Source organism: Macaca mulatta, chromosome 2 (genome assembly GCF_049350105.2).
Source record: "Macaca mulatta isolate MMU2019108-1 chromosome 2, T2T-MMU8v2.0, whole genome shotgun sequence".
In the NCBI taxonomy this organism is placed as follows: domain Eukaryota; kingdom Metazoa; phylum Chordata; class Mammalia; order Primates; family Cercopithecidae; genus Macaca; species Macaca mulatta.
The window spans coordinates 33657367-33675556 of NC_133407.1; the positions used below are offsets into that span (position 1 = coordinate 33657367).

At 41.7% G+C, this 18190-nt stretch overlaps 1 protein-coding gene across 1 annotated transcript in view; it reads left to right on the forward strand.

Annotated features, from left to right (window-relative positions):
* The first annotated feature begins 2072 nt into the window (after positions 1–2072).
* The window catches only part of COL6A6 (collagen type VI alpha 6 chain), a 161377-nt gene continuing 145259 nt past the window's right edge, over positions 2073–18190 (forward strand). The window contains exon 1 of the mRNA XM_077991442.1: positions 2073–2612. Within this exon, the coding sequence (XP_077847568.1) occupies positions 2158–2612 (455 nt within the window). The 5' untranslated portion in view covers positions 2073–2157. The remainder of the gene's footprint in view (positions 2613–18190) is intronic.

The following is an 18190-nucleotide window of genomic DNA, read 5'->3' on the forward strand; positions in this document are numbered from 1 at the left end:
AAACCCATACAGACACATGTGGCACTACACTTTTTATTAAGTTACAGATGTTCCTGAAAAAGCTCCAGAAAGACAGCAAAGAGCACTGGCTACTTGCTCATTATTTTCCTGGTCCAGAAATCAAGGGTTGCACAATGGGAAAAACTGGGGTCACTTCAGGCAACCACCTGCATTTATAAAACCCAAGGATCCCTCTTCTTTCCCTTTTTGCTCTAGGCTGGGTAAAAGGAAGCCTAGTTCTTGGGGTGCTTAACTGAGTATGATCCAGTGAAAACTGGTTTGGACATCAGAAGGTCCAGGGCATCAGAGAGAGTGTTTTTAGATGTCTCAGAACAATATGTCAAAGGGATTCAGCTTGTGGTTAAGGCAGTGCTGCTAAACCTTCCTATTGGACTGACATGATTATTTGTCCTGGCTGGGCCATGGGTCACAAGCTCATGACTTCCAGAAGCCATTCATGAAGTGAGACTAGATTTCCTATAGAGCTATCAAAGAATAAGCCTTGTTTGCATGTATGGCACACTTAAAATTTTTTTAGTTGATAGATAATATTTGGATGTATTTATGGGGCACTTGTGATATTTTAACACATGCATAGAATGTGTAATGATCAAGTCAGGGTATTTAGTACATCTATCACCTCAAGCATTTATCCTTTCTTTGTGTTAGAGACTTTCAAATCTTCTCTTCTGGCTATTTTAAAATACACACTTTCAAAAGTAGTTTTGGGTGGGGGACTGGCAAATCTCTAGAAACCCTGCCACCCAGAATTCACATCTGCCTTTTCAGTAGTGATCCTGGAATGAGAAAAGGATATTTGTGTTAAGTGCATTTTTAGAAAGAATGTGAACATTTGAATTACTTAATTGTTTTAGATAAAAGCAATAATAACTTGAGACGTTCTAATGTTCATTCTTTTGTTGTTGTTGTTCCAGTGGTCTCCCAGCTTTCCTTGTGTAAAGCCAAGGAGTCCATGGAGGAATCACCATATTGGAGACACCTGTCCTGGTGCTGCTCCACCAAGTCCCTGAACCAGAACATGAAGCCTCATGATCCAGGACACTCAACGAGGGACATTGGGAAAGCATCTTTACTATTTACACTCCATTGACAAAGAAAGTGTGGTTAAGGACCTGGCCAAACTTGCAGTTGATGAGTGGTCCAGCTGAGACTTGAGGTCATGCCCCAGACTCCAGAGCAATCCCCACTCGTTGGTGAATAATCTGTTTTTTAACTTGTCATTTGCCAAGTTGACACATCATGCTACATACGGAGTAGCTGGTAAATGCACACTCCATGGTTAGTCTACCTGCATTCAGATCCAGTTCTACCACCTACAAGTTTACCTCTCTTACCACCTCCTAAGTTTACCTCCTTAGGATGACAACAAATATCAAATTTTAAAAATCACACAAACTTGGCTATTCTGGAGAAGGAAATGCTCCCTCTGTCTTCCCTGCTGCTTTTCCATTTGCCTGAGACCCTTTTTTCCATGCTTTTCTGTCTAGCTCCATCTTTGGATTTCAGTTTGGACCTATTTACCTCAGAGAAGCTTCTTTGGCCTACCATGGTTGAGTTGGGATTCCCTCTTCTGCGTTCCTATGGCATCATTTCCCCATTCAGCAATTGCCACCCTGCTTTTTTGTTTCCGTGTCTATCTCCCTAACCAAACTGTGAGCTAAGATTCCGACTCTGCTGGTTTTTTTCACCCCAAGCATCTGATAGTAGTGCATAGTAGGTGCTCAAATATTTGTGGAATGAACAACAACAAAAAGATAGACAGATGAGTGAATGGACAGATAGCGAGAAGAGAAGAAGGTCAGTAGACAAAGAGTCAAGGATATTCTCCATGGGACTCCTGAATTCGGACGGGACAGTAGGGAAACTGGGGAGGTAGCGGGGCGTGGAGGATGGGATGAGATTGTGGCTCTGGACCTTAATCTCAGGGTCTCCATTCCCACGGAAAAGAGAGGAGTTCCTACCACCCAAAGACTCTCTCTGGCTCCCTTGCTAGACCCTGTCTTCTGCCAGAAGACCCCAGAATACAGGCAAAGCCGCCAAAGAACAACAGTTCTAACAGGAGCAGAGCTACTGCCTTCCGTGCCCCTCGGATCTGCACTCCCTGCCTATCTTCCCGGCGCAGAGAAGGCGCGAACCATGAACGCCCCAACTTCCCCTCTTTTTTTCTCCCACGGTCGGGAGTTTCAAGAGGGGAGAAGCCGGTGGAACAGTAACAGCCCTCGTAATCTCTCCAGTCCCGCTTCCGTCACCTCCCTAAGGCTGCGCCCCCCTCCCTGGGGACGTGCGCTGGGCCCGGGGCCGCCGGGGCGGGGAAGGGTCGGGCCCGGGGCGGGGAGAAGCGTTTATATGTCGGCGAGGGGAGTGGGAGCTGCCACCCGATTGCCTGCGGAACACCGGAGTCAAGAGGCTTCCCACGCCGCTGCCCGTCCCTTCCACGGTTCCGAGGTCTCCACGGTCTCCCTGCGCGCGGCAGACGGCACCAAACGTTGCGCTCCTGGCGGTGCGCTCAGCCCGCGCGGTGCGCGTCCAGAGGAAGTCCGCCCGGGGCTTGGGAAGTGCAGGGCTGGGGGCTGCATGGAAGTTTCCCCAAGGTAAGTCCAGGAGCCGACGCTGGGACAGCAAGAGCCAAAACTAGGTTTATAAGTGATCAGTAGTTGGATGGGAGTGACCGGCCAGAATAGAGGAGGCTGCATGAGAAAGACTGCCGTGGAAGGAAATAAGTGAATTTCAGAAGCTCAAAATCTCCTTCTTTGTCTTTTCTCTTCCTCCAAACAAGAGTAGCTGCCCTCACCTCGTCTTTCTTTTAGATTTTCCGCATCCGACTGTTGAAGAACCCACAGCACACTCTTGTCATTCTCTGCTCCCACCTCTGCGTCTCCCACCGCACACCAGGGCGCCTCCTGAGAGGTGCCTCACCCAACACTGTGTCCTTACTGCACAGGGCCTGGCGACTGGCATGTACAGTGGATCACTCGCGGAAACAAATGAATGGAGTTAATCAGGGTGAGTCAGGAAAAGTCACTCCCAAGCCTGTACATTCCCAGCCTGTACTTTTGTTCTTGCACTTAACCCAAATTTATTAAAGAAAGTTGGGTTTTTATTGCTGGATGAGGGGAGGAAGGAAAGCAGAGAAAATGCACCCTTTTCTCAATTCCCAGAAACATTCTGCTCTGAGTGGAACCCTAACTACCTGACTCAATATCAACCGTGCAAAGAATTTTGAAGAGGAGAGAAGGCAGGCTGGAAGAGGAAAAAAAATACTAAAACTAGACGGTGATTTTCTTTTCTTTTTTTTGTCCTTTTGTGACAAGGATTTCTCATTCCTCTTGTTAAAAGTCTACTCTGTGGATCTATTTAAAGAGGACCTTTGTCAGTGGATGGCTGTGGGAGTGATAGGAGAGAGGGGTGGTGATGGTGATAAGGAATATCTGAGACAGTAAAACTCGTAACACTTGTGACAGGAAGGATATCAGAAGTCTTCTGTTAAGAATTCTATAGTTACAGAATTCAGCAGTAATGTTACTTTTTCTAAACTAATCTATTTAATGAGTAGTATTTTAATATAAAATGCTCAATGTTAAATTTATTGTTCAGTGTCTTCATAGAGGAAGTCACATAAAGATCCTGAAACTTCTAAATAATGTTCTTTAAAATACACAGCCTTAATAGTTCTTTTCTTTATAAAAGAAGTTGTCAATTAATTTCTCCGTATTTATTTATTTATTTATTTTGAGATGGAGTTTTGCTCTTGTTGCCCAGGCTGGAGTGCAATGGCGCCATCCCGTCTCATTGCAACCTCCGCCTCCCGGGTTCAAACGATTCTCCTGCCTCAGCCTCCCGAGTAGCTGGGATTACAGGCATGCGCCACCACGCCTGGCTAATTTTGTATTTTTAGTAGACACAGGGTTTCTCCATGTTGGTCAGGCTGGTCTCGAACTCCTGACCTCAGGTGATCCGCCCACCTCAGCCTCCCAAAGTGCTGTGATTACAGCAATTTCTCCCTCATTTTATCCCAAAATATTAGAAATGCAGAGGAGAAAAAACAAAAAACAAAAAATACCGTGCCTCAAAAGAAGGTGTGTTTTGGATGTTGTGCCATGTGAAATCAAATTGTATAATGTTCATTAAAGATGTCAGGTTAAGCATTCATGGGAGAATCATCTTTGGGCTTTTATATTTTAGTAATTTAAAAAATTTAATTTTGCTGAATTTTTTGTGAACCAATTCTCCGGAAATACTATTGTTAAATATAAAATACTTGCAATTTTCAGTCTTTCCATTCCCTTCAGATAGTCTGAATTTTAGAAAGTTTCAGTATTTTGAATATTTTGCAGAAAATATTTATTTATTTGTATAGACAGTACTAAGAGCATCTAATTAAGTCACCAAATGAAGATCAGGTTGTAAAAATTATGAAAAAAATTGGTGCATTATTTATTAATCTCTATACTTAGTACACTATAAAGTCCCACTAATATAATGGTCTTAAAAATGACTAAAAAGAACTTCCCTGTCAGTAAATATCCCCTGACCCTGGAATTTCTCAGAAATATGGGTTTGTGAGCCAGACCCCCTGCAAATATATAAAAGTGATCTAAACTAATGATTATGTGTTGTGATCTAAGAACGCTCATTCCTACAGTCCTAAGAAGTAAGTAGGAAGATTAGATTTTCTATGCTTCTTATGCTTCTAAAAGAATCATGAATATGACTTTTCCAGGGTGATTGTTGGCCAAAATTGTTTTTTTTTTCTTTGCTGACCTTATTGTCGTTAAAGAAGGAAGTGGATTAGCTTTGTTCTCCAACAGGTCTAGATTCAAGTTACAGACAAACTCAAACAATGCAGTTACCTGAGTCTTATTCTTGTCACCTGTCACATGGGGCAGTGATATCTACCTACCTCACAGGGGTGTATGGGAAAAAAACAAGATCTTTGTAAAATGCCAAGCACAGGTGCTCAATAAATGAGGACAATGGTGATGGCGATGGTGGTGGTAAAGCCATCATCATCATTAGATCAGGCAAATAGACTTTTTTCTAATAATTTAGTTAATATCGAGCCCAATTTTATCCTGTGTTCTGACCTCACTGAAATACTTGGTTTCCATGGAGTGTAATACATGATTAATAGAAACGAATGATCCGCCAAACACTGTAATCTCCCTGGAAGTGTTCCAGTTTGTAGAGATCATGGAGCTCATTTAGGGCCTGTCACTCAGGCACGCTGCTATCCTGGAAGAGATGTTTGGGGGTTGCGGCTGTTCTGCTTTTACTACAAATTTCTTCCTATCTTAGGCTTTAGCGTTCGAGGAGACCTTTCCCTGAGAGTCAAATTACGCCTGCGGGTAGGAGGCTTTTAAAAGTGCACTCAGTGTTTTAATTTCTTCAGCTAATGCTTTTGTGGTAATAAAAATGACTTTCTACTTTCAGCAGAAGAGTATTATATTTAGATTTTCTGAATTTTAAAGCAGTTACCAAAAGCAACGCTAAGTTTTTCAAAGGAATTTAAAAGGCGTAAGTGATCCTTTAGAAAACAGTGATTGACTAAAGGCCGAACTTTCTAAATGAAACAATAATCGAGTCTTAGTCTCACTTCCTCTTCTGTTTCCGCGTCCTCCTTCCAAAACTGGTTTTTTCTTGAGGTGACCCCAAGGCCTTGGCATGGAAATTTAGAGGAGATTACCACATAAAAATAGATACCATTAGCCAACATAAGTCATATGCAGAAGAAGAGATCTTTTGTGTCTCTTGTATCCCTAATGCTTCCTACAATACCTGGCACTTAGTAGGTATTCAGTAATATTTGGTAAGTGAAGGACTTAAAATTTCAAAATTCTGGCTAAATTATGCTTCTCATGTGAAGCTAGAGCAGTTGCACTTAGAAAATCCAATAACATGCAAAATCTCGGGGAAAATCCCTAACATGAAAAATCTCAGGACAAGATAAAGGAGGCAGTATCAGCTTTGTGTCACTACTTCTGAAGTTCAGTCTTACTAAAACAAAAAACACCTGGTCTATCATTACTGACTCTAAATCTTATCCTTATGAGCTGTTTTGATTGACTAACATAACCCTAAAAACTAATACATTTAACAGTCCCAAAGAACAAGTCTAAGGAGATGTACTCATTTAATTTTGGAATGATGAGAAAATTTTTCCCCAAATGCTCAACTGGTAGAGAGGAGAGAAGACTAGAATATACAAACCAACTTAGTCTTGCAAACGTAAACCTCAATATTCTCCTTAAGTCACAAAGGCACAAATAAATATACATGTAACCATTTTAAAACCATTTACAGTTAAGGATGTGAACATTGATTCGACTCTGAAATATTTTTGTATTGCTGTAAGTACTGTATCCTACACTTTAGAGGGGAAAGATTTTGCCAGAGTTAGTTGGCAAAGGCATTTGTGTTGGCTTGAAAAACCATAAGCTAATCACTTATTTAGTCTGTTAAAAACAACTTGATTAATGTTTGGTAAGAAATTCTGACTAAAATTCTCCATTATATGCATCCAAATACAGTAGAACTTTGAAGATCATAAGCAAGTCACAGTCATATTTGGCTATTACTGTTTGTTATGAAAAAAATCCCACAATATGTCAAATGGTCTGTGTACCATATTTTCGTACCCCTACCTCACCCTAAGCCAGCATGTATAGTTACCTTTATAATCTCGTTTACTTTCACATTTTCTCTGGGACAGCTAGAAACTTTAATGTGAAGAAGATGATGTTATACACTATAGCAGATTCCCTCTATGTCCAGGCTTTTCTCCTCTCTGCTGGCTACAGATGGTGTGAGGGCCCTGCCCACATTTTCCCACTGCGTTCATTCTTTCAGTGCATGCTGGAGGCTTCTTACTTCAAGCACTGTGACTCTGTCTGAGGGCTTTATTGGGTCTTGGAAGCCTGCCTGACCCATGTGGGGTAGGCCAGACGGGTCTGGGAGTAAACACCCCTGGAGCAATACCTTAACCAATAACATATGAAAGCTGGTGAGTAAATAACCCACTTTCTCACATCTTATGTGAGGCAACTTTTGAGATAGGAGCCATACATCACTCCAGAGGTACCCAATGGAACCGAGCTCCAGCTGCCCATAGTGGTAACCTACCTGCTCATTAACATTGACTTTTTTCCCTTCTCTGTCTCACGTCTTCACTCCTTTACCAGGAATCACCTCCCAAATAAACTAATGTATGAATTCTTGTCCAGGGTCTGCTTTTGGGAGAACCCAGTCTACCATAAACTTTTTGGCTATTTCAGTAAATGCCGTATAGGTTACACTGCGGTAAACTAAGTATAGCTTATACTTAGCCAAGTGGACTAGAGCTGCCATTCTAGCCAAAAAGTAAATCATGAATGGAATTCTTGCTTTCCACAGTGGAGAACAGAATTTTGTCTGTAGCTAATACTGTTGCATTGGTGTCTTGGTGTCTTGTTTCATTTATGTCTTATTGGTCATAACTGGATCCTATATTCTCATCACCTTTTTGGAAACTGTCATATAACTGGATCCTATATTCTCATCACCTTTTTGGAAACTGTCATGGGACGTGGAGGGAGATATCAGTGAAGATTTGGTGTGACTCCAGAACAATGAGGCCTTGGTGTGATCTCATAATTAGAGAAATAGCACAAAGAACACATTCTGCTCATGTTATGGAGAGAGGTTCTGGAAAGTGGTTCGAACACATGCTCAGTGAAGATAAGGCTGGACCCTTTATTTTCCTGCTGGGTGTTCCTGTCCCCGCCACAGGTTGGGTCACTGTTTATTTATCAGTGATTTTCTAATCTATACCACCATGCCAGACCTCTCCTGAGAAGTCCAGTCCAGATATCTGACTGCCCACAAGGCACTTGAAAATTTATTTGCACCACAAATCCAACAAATCCCAAATGGTACTCTTTATCTTCCCCCAAACTCTCCCTTCTTCCTGTGAATGGCGCAACCCAGTGGCCCCATCAGAAAACTTTGAAATAGCCTTGAGGATCTGTCCTCTCTTCATTAACAATCCCATCTAATCAGTCTCCAAGTCTTACAAATTTAATTTCCAAACAAACTCTACAAACTTCTCTCCATTCTCCTTGTCATCACTGCACACCGTCATCTATTTCACTCAGCACCGGCCTCCTAGTGCCCCTTCCAGCATCTAGTCATGCCTCTCTTCTAGCATTCTCCACACTCCAGCCCAAAAACATCTGCTCACACTTTTCTCTGGTTAAAATGCTCCAGTGGCTTTAGATAAAATCCAAAATCCTTATCCTGGTTGAAAATCCTCCCGCCACTCCACCTTAACTGCCTCTCCTGCATCATGCCTTCTTATTTTGTTCCCACTACTCCCAGTCCTCTAGTTCTTTAGGGAGACTTTGCTCTCTCCCACCTCCTGCCACTTGCATTTTGGAATTTCTTCTACCTAGAACCATATTCTCCAGACTCTAAACCTGGCTAACTGCTTCTCTCTCTTTGGAACTTACCTACTATGTTCATTCCTTGAGAAAAAACATTACTGGACCCCCTTACTAGGAAAGGTGCCCTTCCCTGGATCCCCACAATAGCCTGGGCTTCCTAAGCCATATCGCTCTCCCACTAAAAGCTGTATTTCTTAGTCTTTCATGTTCACCAGGTTGCTTTCAGTGCCAGCTACTGAAGTATCTGTGTGTGAATAATGAGCCAAAATCAGGTTCCTTACTAGCTGATGACCATGGGCAAGTCACCTAACTTATCTAACTTCAGCTTGCTCATCAAAGTGGAAATAATATTCAAGCACGGGGTGACTGAAAAGAGTTGATGAAATTATGGATCTGGGGTTCCTGACACCTCAGTTGGTGCTCAATAAATAGTAGTTATTTTGGATTCAGCAAGGTAGAACTAGGCTTGCCTTGCCTCTTGATGTTTTGAGACAGTAAAGGCTACATCCCAGAAGGTGTAAGTTAAAGGGGCACTTTGATGTAGCAGCTCTGGGAGGAACCCAGAGCGAGGAAAGTATCGTTTAGCGAAAAGCTAAAAGGTCTTTTTAAACATTTCAAGAGGTGTGTTTTTGGAAATGCAAGCGATATAACAACATACAATGGCATCTAATTACCTCACAGTTTCTTCTAAACAGTCTTTCTCCTTGAGTTTCAATGTCTGCATTCCCTGGATTAATGCCATGAGTCCAATTTCTAAACTGATATTTTTTTCCAAGAGTTTTGCCTTAAAAGTTATTCCCTGCTCCTCCTTGGGGTTTTTTTTCCCTTCTCCACGATTACTGTCATCAACCCGAAATGGCACCATTAAGCACCTAATCTTTGAGCCTCCAGGGAACTGTCATCAAAATGCTCAGGAACCAAAATGCACATTTAGAGGCAATGTAACTGGGTGGAGGCAAGCACTAAACAAGTTCCTGAGCTTGCACTGGTGAATAATGAAGGCAGAGAATTTTTAGCTTTTAGTAGGGTGAGTGAATTTAGTACATAACTGGGTGGCAACTGGGATAATACCACCTCAGGGAGCTGTCTGCACATTTTAAGGGCTTTTGGGTATTTGGTAAGTTACTGCTTTGGCACACTTACCTAATAGTCCACAGCAAAACAGTTTTCAAGTTCACTGAGCCAGAGGTGCCCTACCCCACCCTAAACATGCAAAGTGTGTAAATTCCTTTTGTTTCTATATATCCTAGCAATTTGGAAATACATAGTCACTTGTAAGTAACAGTCAGTATACTCAGAAAAATATGGTGTTGTCTATGTTGGAGTCCCACCTCATTTTCTTGGATAGGCTTGAATAGATAAATTCATAAATATGTATTCTTAGCTGCAAAATTCTTTAAGTAGTTGCCTTTTTACTTCCAAAAGCATGAAGGACTTTATTTATCTGTTTATTTTATTTCTCAGTGATCTATCCAGTCTTTAAATTTCTTCATGGAGAAAGCAGCAATTAGGCAATAGATGTTCCTATATCATCTCAATCAGCAGTAGCAAAAGTTATTAAGTTGGGCAGTGTGCTGGGCACCAATTGCATGATTCCACGCCTTCCATCCCTGCTAAACTCCCCCTTGACAAAGGAGATATGTGCTGTGGATGCAGAGCTGAAGTCATGCCACTAGCTGCAGCCATTAAGCAATTTTGGGCTGGGATAGAACCACCCTAGGGAAAAAGAGATTAATGACTTCAGCTCTTCAAAAGGTGGGTCTTTGAATACTCCAATCCAGAAATTTTCTACATCAATGAACTCAGCACTTATTAAACTTATTCTATACATTATCACATTTAATCCAGGACAACAGCCCATTATCCTGTTTCCACAAATGGGAGTCCAAGATTTCAAGGTTCATCAATTGCTCAAGATCACAGCTGGCCAATGAAAGATATTTGAATTCTGGATGTGGTTAAAACTCAGGCCTTGACACTGCTACTTGTATATTCTGCCAGTTAATCTGGAAAATGTGTGCTTCAAAAGTCTAGAAACTTCTAATGTAGTTAAAATTTAGATCCCTGGATGCTCAGAATCATAGCTCAGAAGTCATATTTTTCATGGTAAGAGGAAATTTTGACTCAGTATTTTCTTAGAAGAAGGGAAAAAAGGGAGACTGCTAACATTGTGAACATGAAGTCTCAAAGTGGTGATGTTTGAGAAGTCACTCAGTGGCTTGGATTCTGTCATTGAAATTGACTTTGGTAAATATTTTCAAAAGTCCATTCTCATTTTTTTGCTGTTTGACTTTTTATAAAATCCTAGAATTTCCGAGCAGAAATGGATCTTACGAATTGTTTCAAGTATTTTTTAAGCAAAAGTGATTGGTTATTCCTCTATGCTCTCCCACAATTAAAATCTTTTCATGAATTCTTGTTGATCTTGGGAAAAAGATAGAAATCATGAGTAGGTCCTGCAAAGCTGTGAATGGCCTGGACACTTCCTCTCTTTTTTTTTTTTTTTTAATTTTAATTTTTATTTTTTTTTAAATTTATTTATTATTATACTTTAAGTTGTAGGGTACATGTGCATAACGTGCAGGTTTGTTACATATGTATACTTGTGCCATGTTGCTGTGCTGCACCCATCAACTCGTCATTTACATCAGGTATAACTCCCAATGCAATCCCTCCCCCCTCCCCCCTCCCCATGATAGGCCCCGGTGTGTGATGTTCCCCTTCCTGAGTCCGAGTGATCTCATTGTTCAGTTCCCACCTATGAGTGAGAACATGCGGTGTTTGGTTTTCTGTTCTTGTGATAGTTTGCTAAGAATGATGGATTCCAGCTGCATCCAAGTCCCTACAAAGGACTCAAACTCATCCTTTTTTATGGCTGCATAGTATTCCATGGTGTATATGTGCCACATTTTCTTAATCCAATCTGTCACTGATGGACATTTGGGTTGATTCCAAGTCTTTGCTATTGTGAATAGTGCTGCAATAAACATACGTGTGCATGTGTCTTTATAGCAGCATAATTTATAATCCTTTGGGTATATACCCAGTAATGGGATGGCTGGGTCATATGGTACATCTAGTTCTAGATCCTTGAGGAATCGCCATACTGTTTTCCATAATGGTTGAACTAGTTTACAATCCCACCAACAGTGTAAAAGTGTTCCTATTTCTCCACATCCTCTCCAGCACCTGTTGTTTCCTGACTTTTGAATGATCGCCATTCTAACTGGTGTGAGATGGTATCTCATTGTGGTTTTGATTTGCATTTCTCTGATGGCCAGTGATGATGAGCATTTTTTCATGTGTCTGTTGGCTGTATGAATGTCTTCTTTTGAGAAATGTCTGTTCATATCCTTTGCCCACTTTTTGATGGGGTTGTTTGTTTTTTTCTTGTAAATTTGTTTGAGTTCTTTGTAGGTTCTGGATATTAGCCCTTTGTCAGATGAGTAGATTGCAAAAATTTTCTCCCATTCTGTAGGTTGCCTGTTCACTCTGATGGTAGTTTCTTTTGCTGTGCAGAAGCTCTTTAGTTTAATGAGATCCCATTTGTCAATTTTGGCTTTTGCTGCCGTTGCTTTTGGTGTTTTAGACATGAAGTCTTTGCCCATGCCTATGTCCTGAATGGTACTACCTAGGTTTTCCTCTAGGATTTTTATGGTATTAGGTCTAACATTTAAGTCCTTAATCCATCTTGAATTAATTTTCGTATAAGGAGTAAGGAAAGGATCCAGTTTCAGCTTTCTACTTATGGCTAGCCAATTTTCCCAGCACCATTTATTAAATAGGGAATCCTTTCCCCATTTCTTGTTTCTCTCAGGTTTGTCAAAGATCAAATGGCTGTAGATGTGTGGTATTATCTCTGAGGACTCTGTTCTGTTCCATTGGTCTATATCTCTGTTTTGGTACCAGTAACATGCTGTTTTGGTTACTGTAGCCCTGTAGTATAGTTTGAAGTCAGGTAGCGTGATGCCTCCAGCTTTGTTCTTTTGACTTAGGATTGTCTTGGAGATGCGGGCTCTTTTTTGGTTCCATATGAAGTTTAAAGCAGTTTCTTCCAATTCTGTGAAGAAACTCATTGGTAGCTTGATGGGGATGGCACTGAATCTATAAATTACCTTGGGCAGTATGGCCATTTTCACGATATTGATTCTTCCTATCCATGAGCATGGTATGTTCTTCCATTTGTTTGTGTCCTCTTTGATTTCACTGAGCAGTGGTTTGTAGTTCTCCTTGAAGAGGTCCTTTACATCCCTTGTAAGTTGGATTCCTAGGTATTTTATTCTCTTTGAAGCAATTGTGAATGGAAGTTCATTCATGATTTGGCTCTCTGTTTGTCTGTTACTGGTGTATAAGAATGCTTGTGATTTTTGCACATTAATTTTGTATCCTGAGACTTTGCTGAAGTTGCTTATCAGCTTAAGGAGATTTTGGGCTGAGACAATGGGGTTTTCTAAATATACAATCATGTCATCTGCACACAGGGACAATTTGACTTCTTCTTTTCCTAACTGAATACCCTTGATTTCTTTCTCTTGCCTGATTGCCCTAGCCAGAACTTCCAACACTATGTTGAATAGGAGTGGTGAGAGAGGGCATCCCTGTCTTGTGCCAGTTTTCAAAGGGAATTTTTCCAGTTTTTGCCCATTCAGTATGATATTGGCTGTGGGTTTGTCATAAATAGCTGTTATTATTTTGAGGTACGTTCCATCAATACCGAATTTATTGAGCGTTTTTAGCATGAAGGGCTGTTGAATTTTGTCAAAAGCCTTTTCTGCATCAATTGAGATAATCATGTGGTTCTTGTCTTTGGTTCTGTTTATATGCTGGATTATGTTTATTGATTTGCGAATGTTGAACCAGCCTTGCATCCCAGGGATGAAGCCCACTTGATCATGGTGGATAAGCTTTTTGATGTGTTGCTGAATCCGGTTTGCCAGTATTTTATTGAGGATTTTTGCATCGATGTTCATCAGGGATATTGGTCTAAAATTCTCTTTTTTTGTTGTGTCTCTGCCAGGCTTTGGTATCAGGATGATGTTGGCCTCATAAAATGAGTTAGGGAGGATTCCCTCTTTTTCTATTGATTGGAATAGTTTCAGAAGGAATGGTACCAACTCCTCCTTGTACCTCTGGTAGAATTCAGCTGTGAATCCATCTGGTCCTGGACTTTTTTTGGTTGGTAGGCTATTAATTATTGCCTCAATTTCAGAGCCTGCTATTGGTCTATTCAGGGATTCAACTTCTTCCTGGTTTAGTCTTGGAAGAGTGTAAGTGTCCAGGAAATTATCCATTTCTTCTAGATTTTCCAGTTTATTTGCGTAGAGGTGTTTATAGTATTCTCTGATGGTAGTTTGTATTTCTGTGGGGTCAGTGGTGATATCCCCTTTGTCATTTTTAATTGCGTCGATTTGATTCTTCTCTCTTTTCTTCTTTATTAGTCTTGCTAGTGGTCTGTCAATTTTGTTGATCTTTTCAAAAAACCAACTCCTGGATTCATTGATTTTTTGGAGGGTTTTTTGTGTCTCTATCTCCTTCAGTTCTGCTCTGATCTTAGTTATTTCTTGCCTTCTGCTAGCTTTCGAATGTGTTTGCTCTTGCTTCTCTAGTTCTTTTAATTGCGATGTTAGAGTGTCAATTTTAGATCTTTCCTGCTTTCTCTTGTGGGCATTTAGTGCTATAAATTTCCCTCTACACACTGCTTTAAATGTGTCCCAGAGATTCTGGTATGTTGTATCTTTGTTCTCATTGGTTTCAAAGAACATCTTTATTTCTGCCTTCATTTCGTTCTGTACCCAGTAGTCATTCAGGAGCAGGTTGTTCAGTTTCCATGTAGTTGAGCGGTTTTGATTGAGTTTCTTAGTCCTGAGTTCTAGTTTGATTGCACTGTGGTCTGAGAGACAGTTTGTTATAATTTCTGTTCTTGTACATTTGCTGAGGAGTGCTTTACTTCCAATTACGTGGTCAATTTTGGAGTAAGTATGATGTGGTGCTGAGAAGAATGTATATTCTGTTGATTTGGGGTGGAGAGTTCTATAGATGTCTATTAGGTCTGCTTGCTGCAGAGATGAGTTCAATTCCTGGATATCCTTGTTAACTTTCTGTCTTGTTGATCTGTCTAATGTTGACAGTGGAGTGTTGAAGCCTCCCATTATTATTGTATGGGAGTCTAAGTCTCTTTGTAAGTCTCTAAGGACTTGCTTGATGAATCTGGGTGCTCCTGTATTGGGTACATATATATTTAGGATAGTTAGCTCTTCCTGTTGAATTGATCCCTTTACCATTATGTAATGGCCTTCTTTGTCTCTTTTGATCTTTGATGGTTTAAAGTCTGTTTTATCAGAGACTAGTATTGCAACCCCCGCTTTTTTTTGTTCTCCATTTGCTTGGTAAATCTTCCTCCATCCCTTTATTTTGAGCCTATGTATGTCTCTGCGTGTGAGATGGGTCTCCTGAATACAGCAGACTGATGGGTCTTGACTCTTTATCCAGTTTGCCAATCTGTGTCTTTTAATTGGAGCATTTAGTCCATTTACATTTAAGGTTAATATTGTTATGTGTGAACTTGATCCTGCCATTATGATATTAACTGGTTATTTTGCTCGTTAGTTGATGCAGTTTCTTCCTAGCCTCAATGGTCTTTACATTTTGGCATGCTTTTGCAATGGCTGGTACCGGTTGTTCCTTTCCATGTTTAGTGCTTCCTTCAGGGTCTCTTGTAAGGCAGGCCTAGTGGTGACAAAATCTCTAAGCATTTGCTTATCTGTAAAGGATTTTATTTCTCCTTCACTTATGAAACTTAGTTTGGCTGGATATGAAATTCTGGGTTTAAAATTCTTTTCTTTAAGAATGTTGAATATTGGCCCCCACTCTCTTCTGGCTTGGAGAGTTTCTGACGAGAGATCTGCTGTTAGTCTGATGGGCTTCCCTTTGTGGGTAACCCGACCTTTCTCTCTGGCTGCCCTTAAGATTTTTTCCTTCATTTCAACTTTGGTGAATCTGGCAATTATGTGTCTTGGAGTTGCTCTTCTCGAGGAGTATCTTTGTGGCGTTCTCTGTATTTCCTGGATTTGAATGTTGGCCTGCCCTACTAGGTTGGGGAAGTTCTCCTGGATGATATCCTGAAGAGTGTTTTCCAACTTGGTTCCATTTTCCCCCTCACTTTCAGGCACCCCAATCAGACGTAGATTTGGTCTTTTTACATAATCCCATACTTCTTGCAGGCTTTGTTCATTTCTTTTTCTTCTTTTTTCTTTTGGTTTCTCTTCTCGCTTCATTTCATTCATTTGATCCTCAATCGCTGATACTCTTTCTTCCAGTTGATCGAGTCGGTTACTGAAGCTTGTGCATTTGTCACGTATTTCTCGTGTCATGGTTTTCATCTCTTTCATTTCGTTTAGGACCTTCTCTGCATTAATTACTCTAGCCATCAATTCTTCCACTTTTTTTTCAAGATTTTTAGTTTCTTTGTGCTGGGTACGTAATTCCTCCTTTAGCTCTGAGAAATTTGATGGACTGAAGCCTTCTTCTCTCATTTCGTCAAAGTCATTCTCCGTCCAGCTTTGATCCGTTGCTGGCGATGAGCTGTGCTCCTTTGCCGGGGGAGATGCGCTCTTATTTTTTGAATTTCCAGCTTTTCTGCCCTGCTTTTTCCCCATCTTTGTGGTTTTATCTGCCTCTGGTCTTTGATGATGGTGATGTACTGATGGGGTGTTGGTGTAGGTGTCCTTCCTGTTTGATAGTTTTCCTTCTAACAGTCAGGACCCTCAGCTGTAGGTCTGTTGGAGATTGCTTGAGGTCCACTCCAGACCCTGTTTGCCTGGGTATCAGCAGCAGAGGCTGCAGAAGATAGAATATTTCTGAACAGCGAGTGTACCTGTCTGATTCTTGCTTTGGAAGCTTCCTCTCAGGGGTGTACTCCTCCCTGTGAGGTGTGGGGTGTCAGACTGCCCCTAGTGGGGGATGTCTCCCAGTTAGGCTACTCAGGGGTCAGGGACCCACTTGAGCAGGGAGTCTGTCCCTTCTCAGATCTCAACCTCCGTGTTGGGAGATCCACTGCTCTCTTCAAAGCTGTCAGACAGAGTCGTTTGTGTCTGCAGAGGTGTCTGCTGCGTTTGTTTAGTTTACTGTGCCCTGTCCCCAGAGGTGGAGTCTACAGAGACAGGCAGGTTTCCTTGAGCTGCTGTGAGCTCCACCCAGTTCGAGCTTCCCAGCAGCTCTGTTTACCTACTTAAGCCTCAGCAATGGCGGGTGCCCCTCCCCCAGCCTCGCTGCTGCCTTGCCGGTAGATCACAGACTGCTGCGCTAGCAATGAGGGAGGCTCCCTGGGTGTGGGACCCTCCCGGCCAGGTGTGGGATATGATCTCCTGGTGTGCCTGTTTGCTTAAAGCGCAGTATTGGGGTGGGAGTTACCCGATTTTCCAGGTGTTGTGTGTCTCAGTTCCCCTGGCTAGGAAAAGGGACTCCCTTCCCCCTTGCGCTTCCCAGGTGAGGCAATGCCTCGCCCTGCTTCAGCTCTCGCTGGTCGGGCTGCAGCAGCTGACCAGCACCGATCGTCCGGCACTCCCCAGTGAGATGAACCCAGTACCTCAGTTGAAAATGCAGAAATCACCGGTCTTCTGTGTCGTGGCGCTGGGAGTTGGAGACTGGAGCTGCTCCTATTCGGCCATTTTGCTCCGCCCTCCGACACTTCTTCTCTTCCAGTCTCATTTAGTGCCATGCTTCCCTTCTCTCCCTGTGTTCTATTTATACTAGACTTCCTTTGCTTTCTTGATCACACCATTCTCCTTCTTGCCACAAGAATTTTGCATGAGCTATCCTCCCTTCCTGGAACATCACGTTCCTCTTGGGCTAGTTATCTCTCACCATTCCTTCATCAGCTCAAACAGCATTCCCTCAAAGAAGCCTTCCCTGGACTTTCCACATTAATCAGTTCTCCTCATTATGTAGTGACATCTGTCATCACAGTGTATAATAATTCAACAAATAGTTATTAAGCATTTTTTATGTATAAACGCTATTCTAGGTGCTGGAAAACAAGACAAAGTCCCTGCTCCAAGGAGGATATAAATAATAGAGAAGTCAATAAGTGACTTATAGGTAGTATTCCATGCAACCTTAGTTAAGAAATTAATTGTGGAGCTAATGAGTGACTCTGAAGAAGGTGGGAGGTAATTTTGGATGGGGTGATCAGGGAGGCTTCCCTGGGGAGGTGTATTTGAGCAGAGATCTGAGTGAATATGGGAGGAAAATATGAGTTCCTCTTTGTGAAGTCAGATAAGGGGACACTTCCAAGCAGGAACAATTTTGGCTTGTTCATGGAATAGCAAGGAGGCCATAGTGGCTGAAGTGGAGAGAATGAGAAGGAGAGTAAAGATGAGATCAAAGATCACATGGGCATGGCTCACATCATTAAGAGCCTTATGGACTGGGTGTAAGGAATTGGAATTTAGCCTAAGTGTGATGAGAAGTCACTAGAGATTTTGAACATAGGGGCACCAATCTAATGTATGGTCTTCAGAGATCCCTCTGATTGCTGTGTGATGGATCTATGAAGAAGGACAAGGGTCAGGTACTGTTAGTTCAGTAGTTCAGCCAAGAAGTGACGGTGGCAGTGATGTGGTTTGCAGCTGGTGCAAAGTGGTTAGATTTAAAATATGTTTTGAAGTACTGTTGACAAGACTTGCTGATGGATTGGCTCAGGAGTTTCAGAGAAACCTCTTTTTTACATGTACCACAGCTGTAACTTTACACTT